Source organism: Hemitrygon akajei, chromosome 11, assembly GCF_048418815.1.
Source record: "Hemitrygon akajei chromosome 11, sHemAka1.3, whole genome shotgun sequence".
In the NCBI taxonomy this organism is placed as follows: Eukaryota; Metazoa; Chordata; class Chondrichthyes; order Myliobatiformes; family Dasyatidae; genus Hemitrygon; species Hemitrygon akajei.
In genome coordinates this window covers 100,695,628-100,709,914 of record NC_133134.1, presented here as the reverse complement: position 1 = coordinate 100,709,914, position 14,287 = coordinate 100,695,628, and the positions used below count along the sequence as shown (strand labels likewise).

At 56.8% G+C, this 14,287-nt stretch overlaps 1 protein-coding gene across 1 annotated transcript in view; it reads right to left on the bottom strand.

The window, feature by feature from the left end:
* LOC140735154 (high affinity nerve growth factor receptor-like) overlaps positions 1 to 14,287 on the bottom strand; it is a 46,623-nt gene that overhangs the window by 1,108 nt on the left and 31,228 nt on the right. Inside the window, exons 13-15 of the mRNA XM_073059943.1 lie at positions 9,444 to 9,616; positions 6,181 to 6,421; positions 3,617 to 3,775 (exon numbers count right to left, since the gene is read on the bottom strand). Coding sequence (XP_072916044.1) covers positions 3,617 to 3,775; positions 6,181 to 6,421; positions 9,444 to 9,616 — 573 coding nt within the window. The remainder of the gene's footprint in view (positions 1 to 3,616; positions 3,776 to 6,180; positions 6,422 to 9,443; positions 9,617 to 14,287) is intronic.

The following is a 14,287-nucleotide window of genomic DNA, read 5'->3' as shown; positions in this document are numbered from 1 at the left end:
CGTAAAAGATAGGAGGCAACATCCATGGTTGATCCTGACCAACGGAGGCCTCTACAATAACTTTCCCCACCCTCCAAACCTCTCACAGTAGTGTAATCGAACACCCACAGTAGCACCAGTCACCCTGGTTCAATTCTCGCCGCTGTGTGTGAGTGGTTTGTACGTTCTCCCTGTGACCATCAGGGTCTCTTCCAGGTGCAACAATCTCACCCCGAGGCAGTTCTTCCTCCTCCATGGATGCTGCCTGGCCTACTGGGTTCCGCCAGCACTCTGCGTGTGCTGCTCTGGATTTCCAGCGTCTGCAGAACCTCATGCTTACGCAGAGAAGATTCGTCTGGCAGCTCAGTGGCATAGTGGCTTGCATAATGTTATTGCAGCACCAGAAACCCGGCTTCAATTCCACCACTGACTGTACGTTCTCTCTGTGACCATGTCGGTTTCCTCCAGGTGCTCCGGTTTCCTCCACGCTCCAAAGACGTACCGACGAATATTTGGTCACACGCGTGTAAGGGCCTGTTACTGCGCTGCGTCTCTAAATGAAAATAAATTCCCCGGCAGGTTCTGGGGAGTCTGTGATGGCACATTGGATTCCCTGAGCCACAGAGTAAACCATCTGCAGGGACTCGGCAGGTCAGGCAGTGGGTCTGTGGAGGCTGAGGGATGGGCGGCATTGTGGATCGAATCCTGGTTCAGGGTTACCACCCAGAATTTCGACCTCCACAGATGCTGCCTGACCCGCACAGTTCTCGAGCCCCGTTTCCCAGTGACGGCTGCAGTCTCTGATTAGCTGGCAGTGAGAGAAGCTGCTGAGATGGGAACAGCTATGAGGGATGTGGAGAGAGCTCTTCCCCTTACACAGCTCCCCCACCACTTTCTCGGCCTACTCCAGGGGGTAGGGGTTGAAAGTAAAAGGGTAGCAGAGTGGGGATTGGGTCTGGTCACTCAGTGAGAGGTGTGGGGTGGAAGGTGCAGAAACCCCATCCCACACTGAGAAGGGACAGTGAAGAGCCCTTACCCTCAAGGTGTGTGAGAGGAGACCCGGCTCCACACAGCAAAGGCAAGATGGACCGCTCTGTAATCAGGGGAGTGGGGGGAGGGCGATTCCAGGATTTGAGAACCTGTGGGCGGTGGTGCTCTGGCCACCCTCTTTGGGGGAGGTGTTGGGCTGGGGAGGGGTTGTTGGAGCAAGCCAGGCGAGTATCTGTGGTGGGTCTGTAGATAGTGCACTCCAGCCTCTGTGTACCTTTGGGCGAGGGGAGGGGTGTGCGCTGTCCCGGATGGTGCCGAGAATCCAAAGATTCTGCATCAGCAGAGAGTGGATCAAACCCCTGGCCACATTAAATCCACAGACTGCAAATCCGATTAAAGGCAGGGAGCTGAAACTGTGCTGAGCGCAGCAGAGAGGAACAGTTAATGGAGCCGTTCCCCATCACCAAACCGGGTCAGGTTACACTCTGATTGGCTGCCTGCTGCCTCAGCAACTACCTCCACCTACAGGAACAGTGGGAGGGAGGGAGGAGGGAGAGAGAGAGGGAGGAGAGAGTGGGATGAGGTATGAGGGAGAGAGGGGAGGGGGAAGGAGAGGGAGGGGAAGAGGGAGGGAGACAGGAGGGAGAGGGGAAAGGAAGGTGAAGGTGAGGGGGAGGAGGGAGAGGGGGAAGATGAGGAAGGGGAAAGTGGGAGGGAGACAGGAGAGGGTGAGGGGAAGGGAAGGGGAAGAGGGAGACAGGAGGGAGGGGGGAAGGGAAGGCAAAGGTGAGTGGGAAGATGAGGGGAGGAGGGGAAGATGAGGGAGAAGAGGGTTGGAGGCAGGAGGGAGGGGGAAGGGGAGGTGAAGAAGAGGGAGAAGGTGAGGGATGGAGGGTGAGGATGGAAGGGGGCAGGATGGGAGTGGAGAAGAGGAAGATGGCGAGGGGGGAGGGAGGGGAGGAGGGATGGGGTGAGGGAGAGGGAGGAGGGGGGGAAGAGTAGGGGAGATGAGGTGGGGTAGGAAGAGGTGGGAGTATGAGGGGAAGAGGTTGTGAGAAGAGGGAGAGGGGATGTGAGAGGGAAGAGAAGTAGGAGTGAAGTGAGAGGGGTGGAAGACGTTGAAGGGAGAGAAGGAGACATGTTGTTAAGCAAAAGGATATTGGGGTCCAAGTCCATAGCTCTCTGAAAGTGGCTACACAGGGTGACAGGGTGGTAAAGAGGGCATATGGCACTGAGTTCAAAAGTCAGGAAGTTATGTTAAACCTTTATAAAACTCTGGCTGGGCTGCAACTGGAGTACTGCATCCACAACTGGTTGCCCCATCCTAGGAAGGACATCGAAGCTTTGGAGAGGGTGCAGAAGAGTTTCACCAGGACGTTGTCTGGATTAGAGGGCACGTGCTATAATGAGTGATTGGATTAGTGTTTTCCCTGGAGCGGCAAAGGCTGAAAGGAGACCTGTTAGAGGTTTATAAGGTTGTGAGAGGCATTGGTAGCATATTCCCGGGATTGAAATGTCTGAGATCAGAGGGCATGCATTTAAGTTCAAAGGAGATGTGTGTATATACTTTTCACACAGAATGGTGGATCCACGGAATGTGGCTGCCTGGGGTGTCAGTGGAGGTGGATACGACAGAAACATCAGGAAGCTCTCAATCGTACTGAAAGGCAGAGAATGGAAGAATAGGGACATTGTGTAGGCAGAAGGGATTAGTTTAGTTGGGCATTTGATTCGTTTAGCACAACATTGTGGGCTGAAGGGCCTGTTCCTGTGCTGGTCTGTGTTTGATGGTCTGAACATAAAACACAGAACACTGTAGCACAGTACAGGCCCTTCAGTCCACAATGTTGTGCCGACCTTTTAAACTACTCCAAGATCAATCTAACCCTCCCTCCCTCATAGCCCTCCATTTTCCCTTTATTAATGTGCTTAACAGTCTCTTCAATGCCCCTAATGTATCTGCCTCAACTACCATTCCTGGCAGGTCGTTCCACACTCACCACTCTGCAAACAACCTACCTCTGACATCTCTCCTATACTTTCCTCCAAATACCTTAAAATGATACCCCCACATTTTAGCCATTTCTGCCCCTAGGAAAAAGTCTCTGACTGTCCACTCGATCTATCCCTACTTGCACATCTTTGTCAAGTCACCTCTCACTTTCCTACGCATCAAGAAGAAAAGTCCTAGCTCGCTCAAACTTTCCTCATAACCCACACCCTACAGTCCAGGCAGCAGCCTGGCAAATCTCCACTGCACCTTCTCTAAAGCTTCCACATCCTTGCTATAATGAGGCAACCAGAACTGAACACAATACTCCAAGTGTGGTCTAACCAGGGTTTTATAGAGCAGTAACGTTACTTCTTGAACTCAATCCCCTGATTAATGAAGGCAAACACACTTACAGGTTTCCAACCATCCTTTCAATGGTGACGTTGAGCAATCTATGGATGTGAGCCCCAAGATTCCCCCGTTCCCCAACACTGCCAAAAATCCTGCCAATAACCCTGTATTCCGACTTCGAATTTGTCTTTCTAAAGAGAATCACTTCACACTTTTGAACTCCATCTGCCACCCACTCCCATCAGTTCGTGTCCTGTGATAGTTTCTCTGTGTCCTGTATTCCTGCTGCCCCCACTGACCCACCTCAGTGTTGGACAGCTGGTACCAAGGCTGCTTGCCGTAGGTGAAGATCTCCCACAGGACCACACCGAAGCTCCAGATGTCGCTCTCCGCCGTGAACTTGCGGTACATGATGCTCTCGGGGGGCATCCAGCGGATAGGCAGCATGGTGCACCCTCCGACCTGGCCATGAGAGAGTCAAGGGTCAGAGAGTAGGCCTCCTCCCACTTTCCACACGTCTTCACTCCTAACTCACCCAGCACACCTCCCATAACTCCCTGCCCACTCCCCCACTCCAGTGTAAAGGAGGCTGGGGCTAGGATGGGGAGGGTTTCTCAGTTTCACTGACCACAGGGAGCTTGTACACCACCGCACCCCATCCACCAGTCACCAATTCAGGACCTAGATCAGTGCTGAGAAGCTGAGTCCTCAGGATGGGACATTTTGGACACCATCTGTGAGTGTGTGATGGGACGGTGCGGAGGGAGCTTCACTCTGTTCTGACCCCGGGAGTGTGTGATGGGATGGTGTGGAGGGAGCTTCACTCTGTGTCTGACCCCCGGAGTGTGTGATGGGACGGTGTGGAGGGAGCTTCACTCTGTGTCTGACCTCAGGAGTGTGTGATGGGACGGTGTGGAGGGAACTTCACTCTGTGTATGACCCCGGGAGCGTGTGATGGGACAGTGTGGAGGGAGCTTCACTCTGTGTCTGACCCCGGGAGTATGTGATGGGTCGGTGTGAAGGGATCTTCACTCTGTGTCTGACCCCGGGAGTGTGTGATGGAACAGTGTGGAGGGAGCTTCACTCTGTGTCTGACCCCAGGGTTGTGTGGTGGGACAGTGTAGAGGGAGCTTCACTCTGTGTCTGACCCCAGGAGTGTGTGATGGGACGGTGTGGAGGGAGCTTCACTCTGTGTCTGACCCCAGGGTTGTGTGGTGGGACAGTGTAGAGGGAGCTTCACTCTGTGTCTGACCCCAGGAGTGTGTGATGGGAGAGTGTGGAGGGAGCTTCATTCTGTGTCTGACCCCAGGAGTGTGTGATGGGACAGTGTGGAGGGAGCTTCATTCTGTGTCTGACCCCAGGGTTGTGTGGTGGGACAGTGTAGAGGGAGCTTCACTCTGTGTCTGACCCCAGGAGTGTGTGATGGAACAGTGTGGAGGGAGCTTCACTCTGTGTCTGACCCCAGGGTTGTGTGGTGGGACAGTGTAGAGGGAGCTTCACTCTGTGTATGACCCCAGGAGTGTGTGATGAGACGGGGTGGAGGGAGCTTCACTCTGTGTCTGACCCCAGGGTTGTGTGGTGGGACAGTGTAGAGGGAGCTTCACTCTGTGTCTGACCCCAGGAGTGTGTGATGGGACAGTGCGGAGGGAGCTTCATTCTGTGTATGATCACAGGAGTGTGTGATGGGATGGTGTGGAGGGAGCTTCATTCTGTGTCTGACCCCGAGAGTGTGTGATGGGACAGTGTGGAGGGAGATTCATTCTGTGTCTGACCCCGGGAGTGTGTGATGAGACGGGGTGGAGGGAGCTTCACTCTGTGTCTGACCCCAGGGTTGTGTGGTGGGACAGTGTGGAGGGAGATTCACTCTGTGTCTGACCCCAGGAGTGTGTGATGGGACAGTGTGGAGGGAGCTTCACTCTGTGTCTGACCCCGAGAGTGTGTGATGGGACAGTGTGGAGGGAGCTTCACTCTGTGTCTGACCCCAGGAGTGTGTGATGGGACAGTGTGGAGGGAGCTTCATTCTGTGTATGACCCCGGGAGTGTGTGATGGGACAGTGTAGAGGGAGCTTCACTCTGTGTCTGACCCCGAGAGTGTGTGATGGGACAGTGTGGAGGGAGATTCATTCTGTGTCTGACCCCGGGAGTGTGTGATGAGACGGGGTGGAGGGAGCTTCACTCTGTGTCTGACCCCAGGGTTGTGTGGTGGGACAGTGTGGAGGGAGATTCACTCTGTGTCTGACCCCAGGAGTGTGTGATGGGACAGTGTGGAGGGAGATTCATTCTGTGTATGACCCCAGGAGTGTGTGGTGGGACAGTGTGGAGGGAGCTTCATTCTGTGTCTGACCCCAGGAGTGTGGTGGGACAGTGTGGAGGGAGCTTCATTCTGTGTCTGACCCCAGGAGTGTGTGACGGGACGGTGTAGAGGGAGCTTCACTCTGTGTCTGACCCTGGGAGTGTGTGATGGGACAGTGTGGAGGGAGCTTCACTCTGTGTCTGACCCCGGGAGTGTGTGATGGGACAGTGTGGAGGGAGCTTCACTCTGTGTCTGACCCCGGGAGTGTGTGATGGGACAGTGTGGAGGGAGCTTCACTCTGTGTCTGACCCCGGGAGTGTGTGATGGGACGGTGTAGAGGGAGATTCATTCTGTGTATGACCCCAGGAGTGTGTGATGGGACGGTTTAGGGAGGCCTGTGTAAAAACAACTGCAGATGCCAGAAACAGAATCATAAATCTAAAATATAAAGCAGCAAGTGGTGGTCAGACAGCAGCGGTGGAGAGAGGAATGGGGTTCTGGTTTCAGGCTTGTGTGTCTCTGTCAAAGGGAGCTGTTCCTGTGGGAATTGAGCGGACGTTCCGGGAACACTCACCCTGTAGTAGTCCGTGCTGTAGATATCCCGGGACATGCCGAAGTCCCCAATCTTCACCATCATGCCCTCCCCGACCAGGCAATTGCGGGTGGCAAGGTCACGGTGGACAAAGTGTAGCGAGGCGAGGTAAACCATGCCCGCAGCGATCTGCTGGGCAATGTGCAGCAGCTGGGGCATTTTCAACGGTCCCAGTGTCTGCTCGCTGCCACTCCCCAGCATCGGGGCATCGGGACCCTGGCATCTACACAGGGTAGGAGAGGCACGTGAGGTTGGGGCCCATATTCCCCAGGGTTTGCACTCAAACTCATCCCATAACCCGTTCAGCATCATGAGAGCCACCGTGGTTACTGCCACTTGGGGCTTCAGAGTTCAGAGATCAATTCTGGCGTCGTCTGGACATTTTCCCCAAGACCACACGGGTTTCCTCCGGGTGCTCCGGTTTTCTCCCACATTCCAAAGACGTACCGGTTAGTTGGTTAATTTGTCATTGTAAGTTGTCCTGCGATTAGGCTAGTGTTAAATCTGTGGGTTGCTGGGCAACACAGGTTGTTGGTCTGTTCCACACTGTATCTCTAAATAAATTAAACAAGATGTAGCCCCCTTCCTCATCACAACTACAATACGCTTTCTTCATTCTCATGAACCTTCACCATCATAACTACACATCCAAACCTAGTGACCCCTCTCCATCCCCTCCCAGAGAACCTCATCAGCTCTATGTGAGGCCCTCCTCTTCCCCATAATGCTGCCCCTTCATAACACCTTCCCAATCCCCATAATTGCTCCCCAGTCTACCCACCCTCCCTCTATCTCTGTGACACTGTAAACCCATCTGGCAACTAAACCCCTCCCTGTCTCTGTAACCTCATCTGGCCCCCACACCCCTCCCTCCAGAATATCCCCTCTACCCTCTGCCATCTACCTGCTAGAACTCCCTGGGGACGGGGCACTGCCCTCTGTGACTCTCCAGCACTGGTGGATGTTCCCAACACATCAGGGAAACTGTGGGTAGCTATGAAGATTTAAGTAACAAAGCTTTCATTGTTAACATTGGAACCTGTTGCTGTTGTGTTTGCTGTTTTGAGCACGTTTGTTTGTTGCTGTGGGCAGTGTACAATGGAAGCCTGCCCTAATGCAGCCTGCCAGACGGACGTCTTGTCTCGTGCGGAGCCTGGCATTAGGCCTAGAGTTTCTGCAGCTGCCGTCCCTGGGGGCCCCCTCAAACTTCATGTTTATTGCTGTGGAGACTCGCTCCCCAGTCTGAATCCTCTCTGACAGCTCTCTCAGTTGGTGTCCCTGATGGCTGGACAGGAGGGGGCTGTCCTGTCCAGTCCACCCTGTCTGTGCTGTCTCACCCTAAGTACAGGCTCGAGGGGACAGGCTATTAGTCAGCTGAGTTACCCAGACACGCTGTCCCAATTGAAATACTCTCTCCATGTTCTGTATTTCAGGATTTATCCCAGTGTTTATGGCCCCAGAGAGTCACAGAAACAGACCCTTTGTCCTTTAGAGCCCATGTCAGTCATCACTACCCACCCCTATTGATCCCATTGACTACAACTCGGTCCGTACTCTTCTCTGCCTCAAACATCCCAAAGAACTGTGGACACAGCTCAGCACATCACCAGAACCAGCCTCCCCTCCTTGCACTCTGTCTACACCTTGTTGCGTCAGTAAAATAGCCAGCCTAATCAAATACCCCACCCTCTCTGTATGTTCTTTCTTCAACCTTCTCAATGGGCAGAGGGAACATCCCACAGGATTAAGGACAGCTTCCATCCTGCTGCTGTAAGACTATTGAATGGACCTCTTGTAGGATAAGATGGGCTCGTGGCCACACAGTTTACCTGGTTATCATCCTGCTCTCTATGGTTTACCTGCATTGCACTTGGTTCTGCTTTGTAATTGCTTTCCTCGTTCTGCCTCAGTGCACTGTCTAATGATTTGACCTGTTTGAACAACATGCAATACACTGTACAGGTGACAATAATAAATAAATACCAATAACTCTTCAATGATGTGAGTCTCTGCCTCTAACTCCACCTTCGGCAGTGTATTCCAGATCTTAACCCCCACTCCATCCCCCTCCCTGAGAGAGGACAACCCCTTGGACCCCTCTGACCTCCAAACATTCAATCTAAACTCCCTGCCTGCAGTTCGCTCTTGGAGAAGCATTTCCCACCATCCACATTGTCAACGCCCCTCACTCTTTCTTCATTTAGAGATACAGTGCAGAACAGGCCCTTCCAGCCCAACGAGCTGTGCTGCCCCGCAACCCACGCCTAATCAAAGAACAGCCTCCAATGACCAATTAACCCACTGACCGGTACATCTCTGGACTGTGGGATGAAACAGTAGCACCTGGAGGAAACCCACACGCACATGGGAAGGAACTTCGCAAACTTGCTTACAGAGGATGCCAGAACTGAACCCCGAGCTGTAATAGTGTCACACTAACCACTACGCTATCATGGTGCCCCTCTTCAGTACACCTCTGCTCTCCCGATCTCTCCCACTTGTATGTGTCCCTGTCCCCTCCCGAAGCCCCTCTCCCTTGTGGGGATCCTGTGGTGGGTGACTCATGCTGCCAGCCCAAGGTCCTTGGGCCTACCAGCAAAGCAGGGCTGGGAGGGGACACTCCCCACTTCCCTGGGGAAAGTATGGCTCCAAAAACTCTCCCACCGTCTGGGATAGAGCAGCCCACCCACCACTCATGAGCATCCCTCCCCCCCCTCCACCACAGTGGCCGCAGTGTACACCATCTACACAATGCCCTGTGGTTTCTCAGCTGGACCAGTCTGATAGCTCCTCGCCAACCTGCACCTTCTCCTATCTAAGCAAGATCAGGGAACACAGGTTCCTCTCCGGATCACCTTTGCTTTGCGAAAATCACCAAGCCTTCGCACGATTCCAAATCCTGGAACCGAGGCAGCTAATTGCGCGCCCCCCCAATCCCCCAGCACCTCCCCAAGGTAATCGGGGTGGGCCCTCAGTCTCTCTCTGTTTGTCAGCCTGTCTCTGTCTGTATGTATGTCTGACCTATCCGTCTCACATGTATCTGTCAGCCTGCCCCTGAATGTCCGCCAATCTTTTGCCTGCCTGTAATGTCTGTCTCTACCTGTCCATCTGAGTTCTGTGCCATCTCCGTCTGTTATTGTCAGTCTATCCCTGACCCGGAGGTGGGGGGGGGGTGGGTGCCCAAGTGCCCAGTGCCCCAGCCGCCCCCCCCCCCCCCACCTGCGTCCGGAGACGGGTGTGCTTACCGCAGGAATCGGTTGAGATCTCCATGCTTCATGTACTCGAAGACCATGAGGAGGGGCTCTCCCTGCGTGCATACCCCATGGAAGGTGACGATGTGCTGGTGCTGCAGGAAGGTCAGCAGCTCGGCCTCTCGCTGGAAGTCTGTCCGTGCACTCTCCGTTGCCTCCTTCAGAGCCTGCGGGTACAGGGCAGTCCGTCACCCCGGGCACAGGGGTGTGGCACAGGGCAGTCCGTCACCCCGGGCACGGGGGTGTGGCACAGGGCAGTCCGTCACCCCGGGCACGGGGGTGTGGCACAGGGCAGTCCGTCACCCCCGGGCACAGGGGTGTGGCACAGGGCAGTCCGTCACCCCCGGGCACGGGGGTGTGGCACAGGGCAGTCCGTCACCCCGGGCACGGGGGTGTGGTATAGGGCAGTCCGCCACCCTGGGCACAGGGGTGTGGCACAGGGCAGTCCGTCACCCCGGGCACTGGGGTGTGGTACAGGGCAGTCCGTCACCCCGGGCACGGGGGTGTGGTACAGGGCAGTCCGTCACCCCGGGCACGGGTGTGTGGTACAGGGCAGTCCGTCATCCCGGGCACTGGGGTATGGCACAGGACAGTCCGTCACCCCAGGCACGGGGATGTGGTACAGGGCAGCCCGTCACCCCGGGCACGGGGGTGTGGTACAGGGCAGTCCGTCACCCCCGGGCACGGGGGTGTGGTACAGGGCAGTCCGTCATCCTGGGCAGGGGGTGTGGTACAGGGCAGTCTGTCATCCCGGGCACTGGGGTCTGGTACAGGGCAGTCCGTCATCCTGGGCAGGGGGTGTGGTACAGGGCAGTCCGTCACCCCGGGCACGGGGGTCTGGTACAGGGCAGTCCGTCATCCCGGGCACTGGGGTATGGCACAGGACAGTCCGTCACCCCAGGCACGGGGATGTGGTACAGGGCAGCCCGTCACCCCGGGCACGGGGGTCTGGTTCAGGGCAGTCCGTCATCCCGGGCACTGGGGTGTGGTACAGGGCAGTCCCGTCATCCCGGGCACTGGGGTCTGGTACAGGGCAGCCCGTCATCCCGGGCACGGGGGTGTGGTACAGGGCAATCCATCACCCCGGGCATGGGGGTATGGTACAGGGCAGTCTGTCATCCCGGGCACTGGGGTCTGGTACAGGGCAGTCTGTCATCCCCGGGCACTGGGGTCTGGTACAGGGCAGTCCGTCATCCCAGGCACTGGGGTCTGGTACAAGGCAGTCCATCATCCCGGGCACTGGGATGTGGCACAGGGCAGTCTGTCATCCCGGGCACGGGGGTCTGGTACAGGGCAGTCCGTCATCCCGGGCACTGGGGTCTGGTACAGGGCAGTCCGTCATCCCGGGCACTGGGTTGTGGTACAGGGCAGTCCGTCATCCCGGGCAGGGGGTGTGGTACAGGGCAGTCCGTCATCCCGGGCACGGGGGTATGGTACAGGGCAGTCCGTCATCCCGGGCACGGGGGTCTGGTACAGGGCAGTCCGTCATCCCGGGCACTGGGATGTGGTACAGGGCAGTCCGTCATCCCGGGCAGGGGGTGTGGTACAGGGCAGTCCGTCATCCCGGGCACGGGGGTCTGGTACAGGGCAGTCCGTCATCCCGGGCACTGGGTTGTGGTACAGGGCAGTCCGTCATCCCCGGGCAGGGGGTGTGGTACAGGGCAGTCCGTCATCCCGGGCACGGGGGTCTGGTACAGGGCAGTCCCGTCATCCCGGGCACTGGGTTGTGGTACAGGGCAGTCCGTCATCCCGGGCACTGGGATGTGGCACAGGGCAGTCTGTCATCCCGGGCACGGGGGTCTGGTACAGGGCAGTCCGTCATCCCGGGCACTGGGTTGTGGTACAGGGCAGTCCGTCATCCCGGGCAGGGGGTGTGGTACAGGGCAGTCCGTCATCCCGGGCACTGGGGTCTGGTACAGGGCAGCCCGTCATCCCGGGCACGGGGGTGTGGTACAGGGCAGTCCATCACCCCGGGCATGGGGGTATGGTACAGGGCAGTCTGTCATCCCGGGCACTGGGGTCTGGTACAGGGCAGTCTGTCATCCCGGGCACTGGGGTCTGGTACAGGGCAGTCCGTCATCCCAGGCACTGGGGTCTGGTACAAGGCAGTCCGTCATCCCGGGCACTGGGATGTGGCACAGGGCAGTCTGTCATCCCGGGCACTGGGGTCTGGTACAAGGCAGTCCGTCATCCCGGGCACTGGGATGTGGCACAGGGCAGTCTGTCATCCCGGGCACTGGGGTCTGGTACAAGGCAGTCCGTCATCCCGGGCACTGGGATGTGGCACAGGGCAGTCCGTCATCCCGGGCACTGGGATGTGGCACAGGGCAGTCTGTCATCCCGGGCACTGGGGTCTTGTACAGGGCAGTCCGTCATCCTGGGCACGGGGGTGTGGTACAGGGCAGTCTGTCATCCCGGGCATGGGGGTGTGGCACAGGACAGTCTGTCATCCCGGGCACTGGGGTCTGGTACAAGGCAGTCCGTCATCCCGGGCACGGGGGTGTGGTACAGGGCAGTCCGTCATCCCGGGCACTGGGATGTGGCACAGGGCAGTCTGTCATCCCGGGCACTGGGGTCTGGTACAAGGCAGTCCGTCATCCCGGGCACTGGGATGTGGCACAGGGCAGTCCGTCATCCCGGGCACTGGGATGTGGCACAGGGCAGTCTGTCATCCCGGGCACTGGGGTCTTGTACAGGGCAGTCCGTCATCCTGGGCACTGGGGTGTGGTACAGGGCAGTCTGTCATCCCGGGCACGGGGGTGTGGTACAGGGCAGTTCGTCATCCCGGGCACTGGGGTCTGGTACAGGGCAGTTCGTCATCCCGGGCACTGGGGTCTGGTACAGGGCAGTTCATCATCCCGGGCACTGGGGTGTGGTACAGGGCAGTCCGTCATCCCGGGCACGGGGGGTGTGGTACAGGGCAGTCCGTCATCCCAGGAAATGGGGTCTGGTACAGGGCAGTCTGTCATCCCGGGCACTGGGGTCTGGTACAAGGCAGTCCGTCATCCCGGGCACTGGGATGTGGCACAGGGCAGTCCGTCATCCCGGGCACTGGGATGTGGCACAGGGCAGTCCGTCATCCCGGGCACTGGGATGTGGCACAGGGCAGTCCGTCATCCCGGGCACTGGGGTCTGGTACAGGGCAGTCCGTCATCCCGGGCACTGGGATGTGGCACAGGGCAGTCTGTCATTCTGGGCACTGGGGTCTGGTACAAGGCAGTCTGTCATCCTGGGCACAGGGGTATGGTACAGGGCAGTCTGTCTCCCCGGGCACTGGGGTGTGGTACAGGGCAGTCTGTCTCCCCGGGCACTGGGGTGTGGTACAGGGCAGTCTGTCATTCTGGGCACTGGGGTCTGGTACAAGGCAGTCTGTCATCCTGGGCACAGGGGTATGGTACAGGGCAGTCTGTCTCCCCGGGCACTGGGGTGTGGTACAAGGGCAGTCTGTCACTCCATTCACCGAACACCGTGACACGGCACAGGTGGGCAAACAATGAGAGTGACAGTGAGACACAGAGAGTGAGGGGGGTGAGACACGGTGAAAGAGAGAGGGTGTGACAGTGAGAGAGAGAGTGAGACACAGTGAGAGAGAGAGAGAGACACAGTGAGAGAGAGAGAGAGACACGGTGAGAGAGACAGAGCGAGACACGGTGAGAGAGAGAGGGTGAGATGGTGAGAGAGAGAGTGAGACACGGTGAGAGAGAGAGAGACACGGTGAGAGAGAGAGTGTGTGACAGTGAGAGAGAGAGGGTGAGATGGTGAGAGAGAGAGAGTGTATGACAGTGAGAGAGAGAGGGTGAGATGGTGAGAGAGAGAGTGTGTGACAGTGAGAGAGAGAGTGAGACACGGTGAGAGAGAGAGTGTGTGACGGTGAGAGAGAGAGGGTGAGATGGTGAGAGAGAGAGTGTGTGACAGTGAGAGAGAGAGTGAGACACGGTGAGAGAGAGAGGGTGTGACAGTGAGAGAGAGTGAGACACGGTGAGAGAGAGAGAGACACAGTGAGAGAGAGAGTGTGTGACAGTGAGAGAGAGTGAGACACGGTGAAAGAGAGAGTGTGTGACAGTGAGAGAGAGAGTGAGACACGGTGAGAGAGAGAGTGAGACACAGTGAGAGAGAGTGAGACACGGTGAAAGAGAGAGGGTGTGACAGTGAGAGAGAGAGGGTGAGATGGTGAGAGAGAGGGTGTGACAGTGAGAGAGAGAGGGTGAGATGGTGAGAGAGAGAGTGTGTGACAGTGAGAGAGAGAGGGTGAGATGGTGAGAGAGAGAGTGTGTGACAGTGAGAGAGAGAGTGAGACACGGTGAGAGAGAGAGGGTGTGACAGTGAGAGAGAGTGAGACACGGTGAGAGAGAGAGAGACACGGTGAGAGAGAGAGTGTGTGACAGTGAGAGAGAGAGTGAGACATGGTGAGAGAGAGAGAGACATGGTGAGAGAGAGAGTGTGTGACAGTGAGAGAGAGAGTGAGACACAGTGAGAGAGAGAGAGACACGGTGAGAGGGATGGCAAGAAGGTGAGAGGGAGAGAGACAGAGATGGTGAGAGAGAGAAAGACACACAGAACTGGTAAGAGTGAGAGATGGAGAGAGAGATGGCAAAATAGGGGGAGACTGAGATACTGTACAGGTGACAATAATAAATAAACACCAATAACTCTTCAACGATGTGAGTCTCCACCAGTATCACCATCTTGGGCAGTGTATTCCAGATTTTAACCCCCATTCCACTCCTGCTTCCCTGGGAGAGGATAAACCCTTAGACCCCTCTGACCTCCAAACATTCAATCTAAACTCCTGCCTGCAGTTCGCTCTTGGAGAAGCATTTCCCACCATCCACACTGTC